At 39.8% G+C, this 20,003-nt stretch overlaps 1 protein-coding gene and 1 non-coding gene across 4 annotated transcripts in view; one reads left to right on the plus strand and one right to left on the minus strand.

Moving 5' to 3' along the window:
• EXOC6 (exocyst complex component 6) overlaps positions 1-9,549 on the minus strand; it is a 181,812-nt gene extending 172,263 nt beyond the window's left edge. Inside the window, exon 1 of one of the 3 annotated variants that reach the window (XM_074373946.1) lies at positions 9,299-9,544. In XM_074373946.1, coding sequence (XP_074230047.1) covers positions 9,299-9,411 — 113 coding nt within the window. In that variant the 5' untranslated portion in view covers positions 9,412-9,544. Of the gene's footprint in view, positions 1-9,298 lie in introns of all 3 variants that reach the window. The other 2 variants (XM_074373947.1, XM_074373948.1) reach the window with 2 other exon arrangements.
• Positions 8,885-8,991, plus strand: LOC123613159 (U6 spliceosomal RNA). The gene has a single exon (XR_006720510.1). It is a non-coding gene; the product is annotated as a U6 spliceosomal RNA (small nuclear RNA).
• Positions 9,550-20,003: the final 10,454 nt, after the last annotated feature.

The following is a 20,003-nucleotide window of genomic DNA, read 5'->3' on the forward strand; positions in this document are numbered from 1 at the left end:
GTTCTATGAAGAGAAGAGAAAGCCAGTTATCTCTGCAGGAAATGGCTGGCTGTCTTAGCTCAGACGATGGGCAGGCCCTGAATTCACTGTTCTGAAGAGTAAAGCAAGGTGAGGAGAACAGGGTGTGTGGCTCAGGCCAGGTTCTTATTTGGCAGCTGTCTCCTGATGGACCATTCCTTTCCAGAATGTTCTTTACTTTTTCCCCTTCTCTCCTCCAACCCTGATGCCATCTGTCCAACCCTGGTCCAAATGTCCCTGCTCTGGGAAGCCAGGTACTCCACACTCCTGGCCTGTTTCAACACCTGCCCATAGAGATTACCCCACCACGAAGTGGCAGTATCTTCCCCTCCATTCAAGTCATGATGCAAGGAAGTCCATATACCACTTCTCCTTCTGAAACAGCCTCTGCTTGTTCCCTCTGTGACTTCTGACAGTTCCATTAGTACCTGAAGTTTTTGCTAAGAATTTAAAGCTAAATGTCCTAAATAGCTAACTATGTAAATTTTAATTATGAACATAAACACATTAATGTGAAAAAAGGCCTACAGTGCGACATTTCTAAAAGGCTCTAAAACAAAGAATTTCAGCTACAGACCAAAATAAAAACCGTAATTGCCATTTATTGAGCACTATTTGCTAAGCCCTTTATATTATCTAATTTAATCTTTACTAATTTAATCACTAATTTGGCAATTGAATTAGTACTAATTTTTGCTATTTCCCATTTAATTTAAAGACACTGAGACTCAGAGAGATTAAGTCACTGTCCAAGGCCACACAGCTAGTGAGTTGGAGGAAATGGAGCTAGTAAGCTGTTCCTGTTTTTCTTGTTAATAAAAAAAAGCCAGATAAGAAGAATGTTCTGATGTTGTCTTACCCAATGAATAAATGACTTAGTTGGTCTGATCTGAGCAGGCTGGGGAGGAACAGGGCACATTGGAAGACTGCATATGCATATTGAGTTATTTTTCAGGCAGTGGATGTTGACTTCCAGACATCCACCCAAAATCTCTCTTCAGAACTCCCGGGAGGGAAACAATATCCAGGAAGACTGGCCTAGCAGGAGATGTGCTCTGTGTCCAGTAGGAAACTAACCAGCAAAGTAAGGATTTAACCTGTAAATAAAATCTTAGTTATTAACAACTTATACTTTGAGCCACTTGTCTTCAGACTAGAAACCAGTCTTGGGTTAGCTTCTCCCTCAGAAAGAGGCTGCAGAATGCAGCTGCCTTGATCTGGCATTTAAATGTTTGGGTTCAAATGCCAACTTATCTCTTACTACATACGGGGCCTCGGCAGAGTGACTTAACTTGTCTAAGCCTCAGTTTCTTCAAGTGTGAATTAGGGGCAATAATAGCCCCTACTTCAACAAGTGGTGTGGGGATTAAAGGAGATTATACATGTATGATGTTTAGTCCAGAGCTCATTCAACATGAGCATTGGAGACAAGGATTCTCAGGCATTTGTTATTAAACCAGGAAGACCAGAATTTAGCTTCCTCTTTGGTAAAATAAAAATAAAAACCAGACACAAAAATGTTTCTTTTTTCCAATCATTAACAAAATAGCCTAATTTTGTATCAGAGTGCTCTGAACCTGAATCTCATTTTTTCTGAATGCTCGATGGGCAGAAACTGCCTGAAAGTTGTTCCTGCTGTGGAAGGGAAGACGGGACCATATATTTGGGTTAGATTCTTAGTTCCAGATTCATGAGCCCTCTGGATCTTGCTTCTAAGTCAAGCAAGTTCATTATCCTTGGAGGCAGTGCTCATTCTTAGAGGCACATAAACAAATCATTGTCTCCATTTCTAGCCACAGGGACGACATCTGTGGTGTTTACTATCAGTCCAGTTACTGTTTGTTAAATGAATGATACATATCAAGAACTTTTAATGTTAACCTTAATGTTTTAAAAGCGTGTTTCATGGGATAGGGTACATCTCTACAAAGATTCCCTTCCCCACTCCTGGGAACCCTATGGCCAACTTCCTGATCTTTATCCTCTCAAGACTTTGCTAATATCATTCAGATGTTTCTTAAAGGATTTAAGAGCCCTTGTTAAAATAATTACAGAACTTTGTCAAAGTGTAAAGTACAAGCAGTCTTTATAAATTGCTTCTAATAAACTAACCCTTCCCAGTTGGTGCCTTTCAGCCACTCTTTGGGGATGTCCTGACAGCTGCGTTCCTCTAGTTTCTACCTTGTTGGTGCAGTGACCCCAAGTGGCCACAATCTGTAAATGCAGGAGAATGTGAACAAATCCCAGGCAGACCTGGGAGGAATCCTGTGACAAAACTGTGTCCAGGAATCTGTTCCATTCCCCATGGAGCAGAACAATAGAAGGAAGTCTGAAATTGAAGCCAAATAAAATCAGTTTTTCTGAAATATGGGCCAGTCGGCAGAGAAGTTCAAAAGTAATTAGCCCCAGGTTCTGTTCATTCAACAACTGTTTTTATTGAATGCTTGCTGTGTGCCAGGTTCTCAGACACCGTGGCTCATCCGGGTGGGGCCTGAGCAATTGCTCTTGGCTTTATGCTCTGCCTTCACCATCTTGTAACTCTTAATAAGTTTTTGAACAAGGGGACCTGCATTTTCATTTTGCATTGGTCCGGTAAATTATGTGGCTAGTCTTGCCCTGAGAATGATGTCGTGAAAGCACCATTAACTTGTTCATCCCAAAGCTAAACATTTTAAAGTCCACAGAGCAATTAAAGAGCAATGGTATTTTCTGTGAATTCCATTCTCTCTCTCCTTCCTCTCCCCCACACCCAGCCACCACCAGCTTATAACACCACCTATTTTCTCTTCTCTTTCCTCTTTATTCCCTTCTCATTGTTGGGTTTTTAAATTCTTCATCCTGTTCAATGCATCCTCCACTCCTCACTCTTTCCCCATTTAGCTTTCTTTTATTGCCTTTTGCCCTTTCTCCCTCTCTTCTCATTTGTTCTATTTTTTCCCTTCTCTCAGCAAAAAGGATTTAGAAGTGTAACTACTGAAATGCAATGAAATGATAGTAATGATAATAATAGCTGACATTTACTCCCTGGCCACCTTGTAAAATAGCATCCCTGGACCTCCCTATCCTTCACCCTGATTTGTTATTCTTCATAGCACTTATTACCATTTCAAAATTTATTTTTAGCACTTGTCATTAAAATGCCAGCTCCCTGTGAACAGGGAATTTCTAGGTCTTGATCTTGCTCTATTCACAAGACCACTGGCCATCCTAGACCACTGCCTGCCACACTGTAGATGCTCCATAGATATTTACTTACTGAATAAATGAGCATTTGCTGTGTACAAGCCACTACATCAAATACATCTCAAGCCTAATTCATGAAATCCTTTCAATAGTTCTATTAGGAAGTATTGAGGCAAAATTTGAACACATGTCCTTCTGGCCCCAAAGCCCATTCACTTAACCACTAAATAAACAAAACCATCCCCTGCTTGGAATATTTAGTTCCCAAACATTAAAAAAAATGTTTTTTAACTTTTCTCTAGTGTTGCATTGAAGATCAAACAGCTAATGGTACCATTTAAATGTGCAGTGAAAATCTGGCAGCTACACAGCCCACCCTCATCAGGGACCCCAGACTCTCCTGAGGTGCTGCAGACATGGCAGGCCTCAGTCACGGTTAGGCCCAGCGTTATTTCTGAAGAGTTTCTCAGGACTCCATTTTATATCCACAATGTGCAGCACACTACACCAGTCTCACTGGAGATTAAATGAGGTCATGATAATTACATTAGCATCAAATAGAACCGTTAGTAAATAGGATTTGGAAAAAGGGACATCCCTCTCCCCGGAATATTGTGCAACCAAAATAAAATTTACATCACTCAATACTTCTCACCTGCTCAGAATTTCAAGCTGTTGTGAGCACTCATTTACTTCAACACTCTGAAGTATACATTATGCTGAAATACATACCGCAGATGTAAATTAGATGTAATAATAATTGCTAATTAGTTAATATTCATTGAGCATTTACAATATACTAGGCAGGCACTGTTCTAAGCACTTCATATACATTTAACCATTTGAGACAGGTTTTATTATAATCTCGATTTTATAGTTTGAGAAACTAAGGCCAAAATCAAAAAACTAATAAGTCCTAGACTTTGATCTTACCAATACAATTAGTGGAATAAGATTTAATAGAAATCGTGACATTTCTGAAGATAAAAACAGCAAGGACATTCTAGAAGGTCTACAGCTGAATTTAGTTGTATTTTTTAGCATGTCATCCTAAGATTTCATTGTGTTTATAGTTTAGGTTGTTGTTTTTGTTTTTGTTGCTGTTTTAATGTTTTCTGTCCTTTCCTAAAAGTATATTATTTTCATTCTTAAAAACATTAAACTCAAAGAATTAACAATATCCTGTTTGCTCTTGAACTGGTAAAACTTCATGGTCAGCTTTTGGAAAAGAGCCTGAGAGAATCTGTGAGTACAAGTGTAAAACAATCATGTTATCATGAAACAATTACAAAATATTCTTCTGGTACGTCATCGTGTACAATTCTCTTTTCCTCCTATTTTCCCCAGCCCTCGGCAGGGCTTTCTTTGGATGTGTCCTCTTTTTCTATCTCCCACTAACATTGCACTGCCTTTCAATGTGTCCATGATTTCCTTATCTCAGCCTCAGCTCTGGCAACAAGACACATCGTAATTTCTGAACCCAAATGGGTTCAGATATATTATGACTTCAGGACCTGTTCTAAGAGACTAAAACCTGCAGGACCCCAAGAGGCATAACAAGCCCAGGCTGTTTCCAGGTATGAGAAGGTATCCATGGCGGGGCTGGTCCAATGAGCAAAGCCTGGCCACAGAAAGTTCCAGTGTGGATATAATCAATGTGATGCTGCTACTGCGTTATCCTAACACCATAGCTACCATTGCTATCTTATCAGAACCACCCTCAACATGAGGATTCAGGCCACCCCTACCAATGCACTGGAATTGATATACTAATTGAGATCTATTAACCATCCTTCAAGGATGGTTCAAGGAAATTGGTAAGGCTGAATAAGGCTGAATAAGGTACCAGTATCCTAGTTTCTTTTAGCATGACTCCAGACAGGGACAGGCACGCCCCCTAGAGGGAGAAGCTGGCAAGGAGCTGGGCATATTTAAGCCAAATGGAGGGACTGGAGGAAAAATCAGAAAACCCTATGAGAATGAGAAAATCAGTGGAAATTAACATATGGTGGCAACATGATGAAAACAGTGGTGTCCAGGGCAAAAGGTCCTTAGGGCGGCAAAACTAATTCCAGACCGCACCTGCTCCTGAGTTTCAGGCTACCAAGAATCTGCCAGCCACAAGATTTTGAGTGCCCAAAGCAAAACCATGCTAGAACAACACATGCAAGGCACCAACACTAAGCCTTTCTTTACATTTCTTCCTTTTCTTTAAAATTCAGTCACCATCTGCGTGGCTAACATCAAATTCCACTTTGCCATCCTGTCATTTTATTCCCCAATTCAATTGTTATAACTGTCTGAGATGTCTATATTGGGTATTTCACTGGCAACACAAATAAACTATGGAAAAAAATATAACGTCTCAGCTCTCCCCTAAAACTCTCTCTCCTTTAAACTTGATACATTGGGCAGTGGTCCCATTTCACACATATATGGAATAGAAACAAACACAGGACCTCAGAATCATCTGCTTTCTGTCCACTATTCTACTGAAACAGAAAGAAGACCGAAGGCGCTGACCCAAGGGCCCCCTGGGGCAGTCAGGCAGGAGACAGGATGGACCACCGGGGAGGAGCTTGCTCTTGGAGCAGCCTTGTATGAAGTCAGGAGGTAGGGGGTAGGCAGCCTGGGCAGGTGAGAGAGACTATGGCCACTGACCATACCGGACAACGTGAGTCCTGGGCTCAGCAACCCCCTCTCGACTCCTCAGGTGGAGGAGACCCGCTCTCTCAGATGGTGGTGAGGCTGAGTGTGCCAGGAAGACTTGCACACCCTGTGAAAGAAGGGCTATTGCTCCATCCTTAAATGACACTGGCAGAAATCATCTCAGGGTTTTGAGTCACTGAGCTCTCTGACCTCACCTTGTTAGAAAGACAAACTCCATCTGACCCTGATCTGACCTCTGACCTTGAGCAGGGCATCTCAAAAACAAGGTGGGCAGGGAGAGGAAGCTAGTAAAATCCTAGCTAGTTTAGGATTTTACAACAGAAAAAGTTTATAGAAGTAATGCCTTTCTTCTGTGACAGGGAAGAAAAAACAGAAGTCCAGGGTATCTTGCTACTTCAATTCCCAGGTGCAGGGCTTTCCCTGAGAATGTTTCTCTCCTGTATTCCCAGCCCCATCCTCCCAAGGTCCTAAGGCTTCCCTCACTGTCCCATTCAGGGCCTCAGGGCAGGGCCTTTGCAGGCCTGCCGGCCAGTCTGCCTCCAACCAAACCCCTCTGCCAGCCTCTCTGCCTTCAGACCTTGTAGCTATTCGAATACTTCTGCCTTCTCCTCTTCGCTGAAATGAAGCTTTTCTCTCCAGACTGCTTTCTTTCTCTTGACTCACAAGGTCACCATTAGCTCAGAAGCTTATACAAATTAGTTCAACAAATATTTATCTAGCTACTGTGTGCCAGGCAGGGTGGAAGCGTCTGCAGAAGATCCTAAGATATAAGTAAGACACAGGTTGTGCCCTCAGGAATCTTTAGCCTGAGAATGGTTATAACACAAAATACACACACACACACACACACACACAGGTGAGTCAGAATCAATGCCCTGGACTCTTGGGGGCTTCAAAGGATGGAGCGTTCACACGTGGTTGGTGGATGAGGAGAAGCCTCATCGATGAAAGAGCAACTGAGCTGTGCCTTGCAAGATGGACTGGATTTTGGCAGGCAGAAGTAAGAGGGAAGGATAATAAAGAGAAGGAACCACGAGCACCAGGAGAAAGAAAATCTCAGGGCAAATAGCACATACTCCACTTTGGCCAAAACGGAAGTCCTGTCTCTATTTTCCAGTCCTCATATTTGGTGATGTGAGCAGATACGTTCTGTCACAATGGTGAAACAGAAGAGTTGACACTGGCATATCAATGACACACACAGGTAAACACAGAAAGGCATCGAATGCCAGCCCCAAAGTCTTCATCTAATCAATAATTAGAACAATTCAGGAAAACTAATTTTGGTTAATACTGTCCCAATTAAAGGCTTGTTAGGAGCTCTGTGTGTATCTTCCAAAATGACACTGGGGTGTTTTAACAGTAATCTTTGGAAACAACTGTTCTCACTCCTCGTTTCATAACCCAAACATGAAGCTAACAGTGGGCATTCCAGGGCCACTGGTGGTGGTGATGGGCAGCCCCTGGAGAAAATATCTGTGCAGTGTCTACTCTTGAGGGTGATGCTGAGACAGTGCTGTGACTGCCACATGCAAACTGACTTTTTTCTTTAGGAAAGGCCAAGTATAAGATTGGGGACATCTGCCCTCAGAACAGAGGGTATGACAGACCCAAGAACCAAAGCAGGAAGTCAGGTCCACGTCAGGGCAAGACTTCCAATAGTTCTGAAGTCTGTAAATGCTGGCCAGGGTGGTGAGACCAGGAAAGAGATGGAGAGCATCAGGGGCTGAAGGCCAAGGGTGCTAAAGCAGCAATGGCAGCAGAGGCCATGGTAACTAACACACATCCAAGCCCCCACTTCTCTTGTTTCCCTTTAGACTTCTGCCTGAGCCACCCGGCAGATGCACAAGTCACACAAGATGCTGGTATAGTATCAAGTTATACTCCATTTGGAAAAAATTACAGAGTTTCCCATTAGTAAAAAGCTTTGGTTTCTTCTATCTATTGAATAGGGTAAAAATTACTTCCCCTTCTCCACGGAAGTTCATGATGCTCAGATAAAATGAAGGTGTAAGGAAACTTCGTGGATAGTTCCTTACCAACCACTGGTAAGGATGGCAAGGAACCATCAATACCAGTCATTGATAATGGAGTGGTAATTATTTTGCAATTGCATCTACATATTGATAATTCAAGAATCAACCAGTAAATATCAATAGCTTTCCATACCCCTAACACTACCCTAAGCCCTTTAAAAAGATTCAAAATATATTTAATGCAAAATCAAATTTAAATATTCTGGAGAAATTTATTCAGATTTAAATTGTAGGATTTTAAAACATTTGGCCCTGGATCTTTCTGAGAGTGATAAGACAACACCCCGCCACCAAATCCTTTCACTTAATCTACAAATCTTAGTCAACAAATATTTACTGGCTATCACAATCACATTCAGCAACTGCTGTCTCGTTCCCACACTGATAGGTGTCAGATACAGGCAGATAGTCAAAAAGATTTTAAAATTTTAAACTGCCCTTTTAACACAGAGATACATGGTCTTTCATTTAAATCCTGCTCTTGAACTATGCAAATTAATCCCCATCTTACCAAAGAAGCTATTTTTAAGTCTTATGCAGAAATTAAAAACACATATCTGAGAGGTCACTATATAGCTGAGAGCAGCAACAATACAAATAAACATTCTACATTTTTTTATACAACTCACATCCACTCAAATATAAATTAGTTTCACTGATAGGTCTAACTGCTCGATATTTTTCACTAAGCAAAGTTGTAGAGAAAACAATTGAAACCTGATATAAATAAGATGGCATAACTGTTTGGAGTTGGCATGAGGCCCTTTTTGATCACTTGAAAGTCATTCCTATTTTTTAACCTCATGGTGATGAATCACAAAACAAACATAATTCCAAAAAAAAGTGAACGTTCTTTATTTATCATCATTTTTCCAAGGATAAGAAAGTTTTGAGATTACATATATACAGAATTGTGCCTATTTTTCAAAAATTATTTTTTATCCTGTTACAGAGAAAAGTATAGAAAAGTGAATAAGGTGTTCGCTTCAGCAGCACATATACTAAAATTGGAACAATACAGAGAAGATTAGCAGGGCCTCTACGCAAGGGTGACATGCAAATATTTGAAGTGATCCATATTTTTTGTCTGAGACTTGTAAATGATAACCAGTATATATAAAAACAGATAAAAAACAAAATTTTTCTGTATAGCACAGGAAACTATATTCAATATCTTGTAACAACCTTTAATGAAAAAGAATATGAAAACGAATATATGTGTATATATATGCATGACCGAGACATTATGTTGTACACCACAAATTGACACATTGTAACTGACTATACTTCAATTTTTAAATTAATTAATTAATTAATTATTTTACAAAGAAGTGAATAAGACTACCTTATTGCCACTAAAGAAGAAAGAACAAAATATAAAGGAGCCCTACCTTAAAGTAGCTTCAATGGGCAGCTCAAAAGATTGAATCTCAGCCAGGACATTCTCATAGGTTTGATCTGGGTCTTCTTCCAACATTGCTCCTGATTTTCCAGCTGCAGACATCAGATTTTGAGTGCAAAACAGTTGTAATTTATAAGACAAATGTAGTTTTCCTTATAATTGTGACAAGGGTTCTCTGTTCATCCAAAGTAGCAGCAAAAACTGAGCTCACTGTCTGACTTCATGCTATCAAAATCCATGCTTCCAAGAATGTTGCACAGCTGTTGCTGTCCTGTCTCTACTTATAACATTTTATTTGTTATTAACCTTGACACAGTTCAGAAAGTTCCTGCCTGATGCCTGCTATATTTATTTGTTTCTCACAGACAGTAACTGCAAAATAGGAATTAGAAAAATTATACTATAAAAAGTTATTAAATACAATTGACTTGCTAGGGCACATATTATAATATTATTTATACTAAATACACAACAGAAGCTATGCTCCTAGTTATACCTTTCCCACAAACCCAAGCAGGTAACTTGTTCAGAAAAAAGGTAATAATCCTATAGGATATGAGTTTGAGGTCACTGGGCAAGGCCCTTGGATCCCCATCTCTTTCACTTCTCCACCCTCCTCACTGCTGTGTGAAGTTCCTTCATTAGAGAGCCATTCTTTTTTTTTTGGCCCTGTTCAAATACAAAGGCTCCTGAAAGTGGTTAAATTTTAAGTTTTATTAGTCACTTATGCCTCACTGTGAATGAGTTTGCTAGATCTTTCTTGCAGGATAAAATTTGATAGGCAGGGAGAAAGCATGAAGATGCCCGGATGTTACGGGGGCTAGTTCCCCTAAGAGGAAGAGAGAATGCAAGAAGTAGAGGCCCAAAATAGCAAGGAAAAATGTGGCCAACAGCCAGCCCAAGTAGGCTTAAAAAATTAAATGGGGACATATTTCCCATTACCATTTGCACTAGATCTTCCACAATTCTGAGTTTAACTTCATGCTTTCTTGCCCAGTCCTAGAAGGAAGGCATTTAAAGGGATGAATAGTGGCATTCTTTCATAGGAATTTTTGTTTGTTTTTATCAGATTTGTTAATATTGCTCTAAAAAGAAATTGAAGTTCCTTCTCAGAATGTAATATACATATAACCACAAGGCATATGTCATAAATTGCAACATTTTTTCACTTCTCCCTGCTGCATACCCTTGCCAGTGCCGCTCTGAGTGTCCCTCTGTGCCTCATGACTATGGGCTTATCCTTGTGACCTCTGGGAGCTGATGATACATAAGCGGAAGTGACAGTACGTGAGCGGAAGTGGCGGTACGTGAGCTCCGAGCCTGGGCTTTGTAAGGCCTCACGTACCTTTGCCGTCGCCTGAGAAAATCATGCCCTGGCTAGCTTGCTGGTCCAAGGAGGATGAGAGATACACAAAGCAGAGTCATCTCCATGATCCACAAAATTGCAGGGAGAAGCGTATTTTCCCAGCCAGCTGCAGCAGCTGGAGGCAGAGCTGCCCACCCCAGCCCCGGCTAGATCAGCCATGCCCCAGATGACCCATAAACACTGGAGCAATAATGAATGATGGTTATTTTCAGCCACTGAGTTATAGGCAGCAACAGAAAACCAATGCAGCATTCTTCACACCAACCCACCAGTAGGCTCAACTCTTAGCCCTGGTTTTCCTCCATGGCCGGATGGAAGAAATGCATCAGGAAGATGCCTAACAACCGTTTCCCCCAAGAGGAAGTGATGATGCCCTCCTTTAAGACGACACAAAACAGTGATTTTTTTCATCTTGTGTTAAAGACATTTATGTTCAAGGTTTTTAATTTATACTGAATTATCAGATTATTTAAGAGCAGAATGTCTATTTGATTTGTATTTGTATTCCCCATAACACTTAACACATTGCCCTGTGTACAGCAGGTGCTCAAGATATGTTTTCTGAATGAATGAACGATTGACAGCAAAAGCTGCAAGGTAAGAGTTACTTCTGCCTCATGAGGAAATGTTGGTCCAACTGATGCAAAAATATGAGACTTCTAGATTGAGTTTATCAGACTATGAGAATACATAAGTACATGATAGGAAATCACTCTGGTCATAAGAGAGCATTTGTCATCACTATACTACATCATAGAGAACAAATTCATAGGTAATGCCACATAAACGGGAACATATATTTGTGATGACCCACCCAGCCCTAAATATAACATAGTTAAAAAATGGATATTTCTCCCCACATACCCCAAATTTTTACCAGAAAAAAATTTTTTTTAACTTACAGAAGAATGCCATGGACATGGGGGGAGTGTATAGGTCAAGTGGTAGAGTGCATGTTTAGCATGCACAAGGTCCTGAGTTCAATCCCCAGTACCTCCTCTAAATAAATAAATTACCACCACAAAAAGAAAAAAAAAAAAAGAATGCCATGGACATGTAACAATGTTCACAGCAGCACTATTTATAATAGCCAATCTTGGAAGCAACCTAAATGTCCATCAGTAGATGAATGGATAAATAAATTAAATAAATAAATAAATAAATAAATAAAATATTACACAGCCATAAGAAAGAATAAAATAATGCCATTTGCAGCAACATGAATGGACCTAGAGTTTATCATACTATATGAAGTAAAATTAGACAGAAAAAGACAAATATTATATGATATCATTTATATGTGAAATGTAAAAAAAAGATACAAATGAACTCATTTTCAAAACAGAAACAGACAGACATGGAACACAAATTTATGGTTACCAAAGAGGAAAGTTGAGGGAGGGATAAATTAAGAGTTTGGGATTAACAGATACACACTACTATACATAAAATAGATAAACAACAGGGACCTACTATAGAGCACAGGGAACTATATTCAATGTCTTGTAATAACCTATAATGGAAAATAATTGAAAAAGAATTTATATATCTGAATTACTTTGCCATACACCCAAAATTTACACAACATTGTAAATCAAATATACTTCAATGAAAGAAAAAAAGAATACCATGAACAACCACATATCGTTCATCTGACTCACCATTTGACCATTTGTTGACATTCTGTCACATTTGCTTTCTCCTCCTCTCTCTCTGTTTATTCAAGGGGATTTTATAATGTAGGCATATGCTTTTAATATATATAGTGGTAAAATTGTGTTAATTTACACAGAATATTTTTAGAACAGTATAATGCTGTACCATAAAGTAGTATAATTAATGAACCATGATAACTTTGACTCATTGTTACTGCCTGGCTCTGTTCCCACCACACAGTGCTGTTATCCTCTTCCTGTACAGCCAGTCCCACCAGGAGACTCAAAGTCTTCCAACCTGTTGGCCTAGTGGCCTCCCTCCACCCCTCGGCTCTCCCCACACCTCCTCTACTCCTGCCCCCTCTCTTCTGCTCCTCCCACCTCTGTTAAGTGAATTTTCCCTCTGCCTCTTACTTTCTTCTAAGCTGTGTAAGACACAGGCAACAACTTCCTGTTTCCGCTGACTAAACCAGCATCTTCCTTTTATTCAAAACTTTCCTTGAGTGCCATTTCCTGCCGGAAGTCAGCACAGATTGAATGAGCAGGAGAGGATCTCCTCCCAAAAGTAACAGTCAGAAAAACAACCTCCCTATCCCATAGCGCTGACAACAAACTCACCATATAAGGAAAAGACAAGGAGGTAATGGAAATTTTTAAACAGCTATATTCCAAGATGCCTATAAAAGAGAATGGCAAGTATGACTGGAATGTTCCCAGTCTCAACCCTTAACCTCCCCCCCAGCGGCCGCTCAGACTGCTTTACTGCTTTCTGGGATCCTGACCACTGATAGGAGTCAATTAAGTAGCTCTAGGCTAGTGGTTCTCAATGGGTGATCTCTCCTCCCAACCCTAGGGCAATGACTGGAGAGATCTTGTCTCAGCTGGAGGTGGTTGCTACTGACACCCAGTGGGCAGACGCCAGAGCTGCTATTCTGACTTTTTTTGTTTTTCCTCTAACTCTACCCCACCATGACTAGCATCTTTGGTGAGCAAAGAAATGTATCTCAATCAGAAATACTCAACATATTTTTTAAACAAGCACCTCCATAGTAATTAGTCTATGTCAAACATTGTTCTAAGCACTTTACAAATATTAATTCATTTAATCCACACAACATCCTATGAGGCAGATTATTATTATCTTCATAAATGTGTAAGACAATTGTGTGATCCCACTGCTACAAGTCTAGTGAAGCCTTAGGCTACATGAATAACAGTACAGAGTTCGGGACAAAGACGGTTAAAACTCAATTGTATTCTGTGCTCTGGTTCTGATATCCACTTGGCTCGCTCCTTTACTTCCTTCAGGACTTCGCTCAGAAGTTATCACCTCAATAATGCCTTCACTGGAAACAAAATCCAACATTTTAACTTTGACTCAGCACTCTCTAGCTCCACTACTTCCTCTACTTTATTTTTACCTCTCAGTATTTGTCACCTTTTAACATACTATACACTTAACTTATTTATCTTGTTTATAATCTGTCTCTCCTCTTAAAATGTAAGAGTAATGAAGACAGGGAACTTTTTTCTGTTTCATTCACTGAGGTATCTCCAGTGCCTAGAACTGTGCCAGGCAAAGAGAGGACTCTCAGTAGTATTTGTTGAATGGATGGATGAATGAATAAATGTGGAAACATACAGATGAGAAAGGAAAAAAAGAAATACTCAGATAATTTTAATACATGAAGGCAAGAGATGAGTAGTAGAAAAGAAGAAGGGATAAAAATGCCAGGAAAGGCAACCCAAGTGCCCATTAAGAGATAAATGGATAAAATATAGTACAAACATACAATGGAATATTATTCAGCCTTCAAAAGGAAGGATATCCTGCCACATGCTCCACCATGGATGAACCTGGAGGACATTGTGTTAAGTGAAATAAGCCAGTCACAAAAAGACAAATACTATATGATTCCACTTACATGAAGTATCTGAAGTAGTAAAACTCATAGAAACAGAAAAGAGAATGGTAGTTGCCAAAAGGATGGGAGGAGGGGGAAATGGGGAGTTGCTTAGTATAGAATTTCAATTTTGCAAGATGAAAAACTTCTGGAGATCTGATGCACAACAATGTGAATATATACTTAACACTACTGAACTTGTACACTTAAAAATGGTTAAGATGGTTTGAAAAAAATACTTGAAAGGCTCATGAGAGAGCAAAATTATCTACATAGAAGGGACACTGGGACTGCAAATTGAAGAATGGGTACTACTGGCATATTCTCTGGTGGTGAGGGGACTCCCAGCCCATTCATGTACAAAGCAGTTGGTGGGAATAAGGATCTCTGATGTACAGAAAGGGCATGGCCAGGGAAGTGAGAGTGTGGCTGGGGTGGTAACAAGGGTTGCTTGCTGGAGACAAGTGTGGTGATGGAGAAATAAACAGAGATTATTCCTTTGTTGTTGTTTCGCTGCTACTGTTACTATACCCACAGCAACTAAGTGGATGGCTGGCACTAGTTAGCTGCTCAATAAATATTTGTTCAATAAATAATCTCGACACAGCAGTACAGTGCTTTGTAAGCAATAGGCAATCAATAAATATTTAATCATGATATCACAGAGTTTGTCTTGCAAAGGCTATCTAAAATAAAATAGTTAAAAGTTGCTTTAGTTATATTAGCATTATTATTTCAACATTAGGAAATCTTCCAAGACACTCAGTTAATTTTACAAACTATAGCATTACTACTTTCAAGAGACTCTCAGCAATATGGCTTGCTATTTGAAAGTTATTTTTTTAAGAAAAATCTATGATATCCAAAATTGTGGTTCCACGGGGCCATTCTATATATTTTTTCCCTATCATCTTCAAAATTCAGGATGTAAAATTCATAACAAAGGGCATTTTGATCTTTCAATGAATCTGTGTTTTCTCAATAACCTATATTCCTACTGTTCTTTAGAGAATACAACTTTTAAGCAATTAAGAAAAAATTTTAAAAATCTATTCTAAATTTCTGATATAACTCACCACATTTTTCTGTTTATAAACCCATAGGGGACATGGTATTTCCATGAATATCATCATATCATTACTGTTATCTGAGCTTCTACTCTGTGGAACTGCTGTGGTTTTGTACATCTCTGAGCCTTTATACATGCTGCTTCCTTTATGTAGAATGCCTTCCCGAAACTTGTTTTCTTGTGAGGAACATGAAGATAATAACAGTATCACCTGCCTCAGACAGTTGTTGTGAAGATTACCTGATTTTTGAGCATTTATTAGGTAGAGCACTCTGGAAAGTGTTTGGCACAAGATGAACATGAGTGTCAGCTGATATTGTTACTTATCTTTCAAGGCCTTGTTCAAATGCCACTTCATTGTATAGAATGATTTGCTACTATCTCCCATACCTCTTTTGAACATGTCTTTATCACAGCTCTTACCCTTTAGTATTATTGTTTTTCTGTTATATATTTGTACCTTACTGGACTATGAGCTACACAAAAGCAAGGAATGTGCTTTATATGCTACATGCATGTTGGGCATGTACTGAATGAATGCAAGATTTAAGTAGGAATGATGAAAACAGTACAAAACAAATATGAATTGTGTTTATTAAATGTCATTAAATTGACATTTTTCCAATTTGACAAGGAAATTTGGACTGTTTTAATTAACTGTGATTATTCCTTTCCCTTATCTTCATGCAAACCTGGGGTTTCATTAAGAGAAGGGGAAGGTAAAATCTCAACCTAACACCCGTTGCTTTTCTGAGTTCTGAATAAATATAATTGCTTTGGTAGAAATAGCTTTATCAAGCAAATGCTTGAACCAGATACCTCTTTCATTTGTTAAGCTAGGGTGTTCTGATTGAAAAATTTTAGGACACCCTTGTTGATCTTTTCCTAAGTGTAAATCTTGAACATTTTCAACCTGGCCGAAATACAGAATTAACAGTCAGTCCTGCTGTCACAGAGCTAGATTATGGCGCTACCTAGTGGTCAATTTATGGTATGGATTTCATTGAAAGTGGCTCGTGCTCTTCTAAGTTTTAATTTAATTAAATTTTTTAAAATAATTTTTATTTGTTATTTTTTAAACTTTTTTTTTAAGTGGAGGTACTGGAAATTGAACCCAAAACCTCATGCATGCTAAGCATGTGCTGTACCACTGAGCTCTACCCACCTCCCTTATTTTTCTTACATTGGCAATTGTAAAGCGTCATTAGAAATCACTAAATAGCTTGCTCTCTTTTTTCTAGTATTTCTGGAAACTGTTGTATGTGTCATTTATCCTCTATTCATCTAGTTCAGATCGCTTCAGCAGAACTGAGAAGACATTCTGCAAGGCGTATTATCAAGCTGCCAAAGATACCCTGGAATCTTTCTGGTCAGAATTCAGGACACTAACTTCTTTGGGCCGTGATATGAGAGGTTAGGTTACTGTGTGCCCCATCTGAGTCCACGCACGTCTGGCAGGCTGCCCACGGCAAATACACTCGCCTTTGCACACATTCTTCTAAACAATCATCTCTTTTCCCTCTTTTGAAACCAAACAATTCCCTCAAAAATATGGTTTCAGGCATAAAATAGGAAATCGTACTAAACGAACGGAAATGTTTTGCTTTAAATACTGTAGCCGCTTGTTTACGTTAAGAAATAGTTTGCATTCAAAGCCCATAATGAAAAGAAACATGAATCATCAATCACAAGGGGACTTCGCAGATAAGAAATAGGTGCTGCCCGAACAATTGTACTAAACCTGAACAACTCTTCTTGGGAGTTTTTTTTTCTGCTGAGTCATTTTTCAGGAAGTGGGCTGTCCAGGGAGATTTCTACAGGAGGAACAATCGACAATATTTTCATATTAATAACCTCCAGTTACTTTATTGTTCTCAAAACTTTTGTTAATGAATATTTTCCTGTTCAGAGGAAAAGTATTAATCAAAAGACAAAGCCTACTCTGACTTATTTTTGTGCTTTGGGTTCTTTTCTCCTGTAGGTGATATTAAATATATTTAAAAGTTATAAAAACATCCTTGTTCACTGAACATATCAGGAAACACTTTGTTCTGAATCTTTTTTTAAAAAATATATGCTATAGTATATGCTAGATACGGTCCTTAGAGTGATTCCAAATAATCATTTTGCATTCAAATTCCTTTCAAGGCAGTGGCAATGTTTCCATTTGGTTTGGAGCCTCTTCTGCCCAACTCCTTCTGAGACTTCTCTCAGTTACCCCACCTCAGATAAGGGACAAGCAATATGCGCTGCTGGAAACCAACTAAAAGATTAGGACATTCACACAAAGTCCCCTCAGAAAACTCTCCAGCAGGACCGGAGAGGACAGACGGGGTCAGTGAGTTCCCTGGAGACTCCCAAGTAGACAAGCTTTTTGGTCCTGTCCAAAAGCACCGAGCACCCCTCTCTCTTAGCTTATGAATGAGGGTTTGTGACAAGAAGCTTAGGTCACCTGCCTATGGAACGGAGGATAGTAAATCGCAAAATAAGATCATTGTGTGATTATGATTTCTGTTAGTGTAAAAAATTATCGTGCTTGTGGTCCTGATTTAACACAATATATCTCCTACAACCTGCCTCTGTCCTACCTGCCCCCACAGAAGCCCTAGTGAGAAAGCTTCACTTCACATGCGCTGTGTAGCTTTCCTTCCGTACCAGGTGATAAACAGCGTGGGTCCAGCTATGCAGACAAGTAGCAAAATCAAAGTAGGCTTCTGTGTCGTGTACTAGTAACATTCATGGAGTCCAGAGTTGGGCTTCCTAGGTTCAAATCCTACCTCTGCTAGTTATTAGCTATGTGACCTTGGGAACTCTTCTGTGTCTGAAGTTTCCTCATATACATAAAGACAAGCTCCTAGCTCACAGATTTGTTGGGGAGATTAAATTAATTAATGCAAATAAGGTCTTCAGAACAGTGCGAGGAAAAGTGAAAAAGAAAAACACTATGAAAGCGTTGTTATTATGTCATTGGTTAATAAGGAAACATTATGTACCATTGAGGATAATTTTTGGGTTTTTTTTTTAACTAACTGCTTTATAATTTTATTATAGGAAGTAGTATTGTTCTCCTATTTTTTTTTTTTAATGGACATACGTAATGTTTCTCTGATGCTCAATGGTTAGGGTTTTGAAAATGTCAGTGACCCATAAAAACGTTAGGAGACTACAATAGTCATACCCTTATTATAAAGTGATTTCCTGTGTACTGCTCGTTATGTTTTGTTAATTCACTGATTCATCTTTAAAAAGAAAATTACATATTTAAGAAGCTACTATGTACTCAGCCCTTGAGAGGTCCACAGGTCAGTAGAGAAATTTCTCCTTTATTCCAAACAGATTGAGAGAGTAGGGGCCTGGGAGTGAGACACCTGCCGTCCACACCCAGGAAGGCACACACACCCGCTGGGAAGAGTCTCCCGCTGGGCCTCGGCATCAGGCTTTGAATGCAGATCTAAGTCCAGAGCTTGTCACCACTATGTAATACTGTCTCCCTGGCTCATTGAAGCTTCACAACCCAGGACCATCCCTTTTACCTGAATCCTAGAACCTTCCATTCTGGGTGCAAGCCCAGCGTGAACTTCTTATTTGGTCTACCCTAGGCTCCTGGAACTGATTTTTAGGGGTAAACGAATGGAGTAAGATTAGGAAAAGAAACCCAACTCCTAGGAAAGAACCTCAAAAGAAAAAGGGTCTGATTAAATGCACCTTCGATGTTTCCTTTCCTGCTTTGACATTCCCCAGCCATCACTAAAGAAGGGCTGTATTGTGCAGCAGGGGAAGAACTGCCATTTTCTGGTGGGTTCCCTTCACATCTCCCTGGCCTCTCCTTCTCAGCTTCCTTCTAAGGTTTTTTTCCATCAGTCTGTCCCTTGGGTGTTGTCGTTGTTTCCCAGGAATCTGTCCTCAGCTACCTTTCCTTCTTACTCTAGACTCTGTGAGTCCATCTTCCACTTGTGTGTTGATGAGCCCTAAACCCAGATCTTCAATTACACTGCTCTCCTAGGCCCCCAACTTCACTGCTGACAACCTACATAACATCCCCCAGCATACCCTGTCTCACCGGCACTTGATGCTCAGCATGTCCCAAACTGAACACATTAACTTTCTTCTCTAGCTGAGTCTGTTTGGGTTGCTATAAAAGAATACCATAGAGTGGGGTGGCTTAAACAACACTATTTCTCATGTTCTAAAAGGCCAAGAAGTCCAAGAGCACAGTTCCAGCATATTTGGTGTCTGGTGAGAGCCTACTTCCTGTGACCTCATGTGATGGAAGGGGCGGCGGAGCTCCCTGGAGTTTCTTTTATAAGGACACTAATCCCACTCACGAGGGCTCCACCTTCATGACTGAATCAACTTCCAAAGGTTCCACCTTCAAATACCATCACATTGGGGATTAGGTTTCAACATACTAATTTGGGGGGGACACAATCATTTAATCCACAGCACTCTCCTCCCACTGTAAGCCAGTGTCCATATACCAAACACCCATCTACCAACAACAGTGATACCCCCAATATAGATATCCTCAACCTGCTCTTGCTCTCCAAAATCAATCTCTGCCCATCTCTGACCCATCAGCTCTGAGGCTGGTCATCTCAGTGCCTCTGTGAGGCTGTTTCTACTGTCTGGAATGGCTTTCCATCTGTCTACCTGGTGAACAAATTTCTGTGTATCCTTCAAGACTCAACACAGACAGCCCC

The sequence above is a fragment of the Camelus bactrianus genome, chromosome 11, assembly GCF_048773025.1.
Source record: "Camelus bactrianus isolate YW-2024 breed Bactrian camel chromosome 11, ASM4877302v1, whole genome shotgun sequence".
NCBI lineage: Eukaryota > Metazoa > Chordata > Mammalia > Artiodactyla > Camelidae > Camelus > Camelus bactrianus.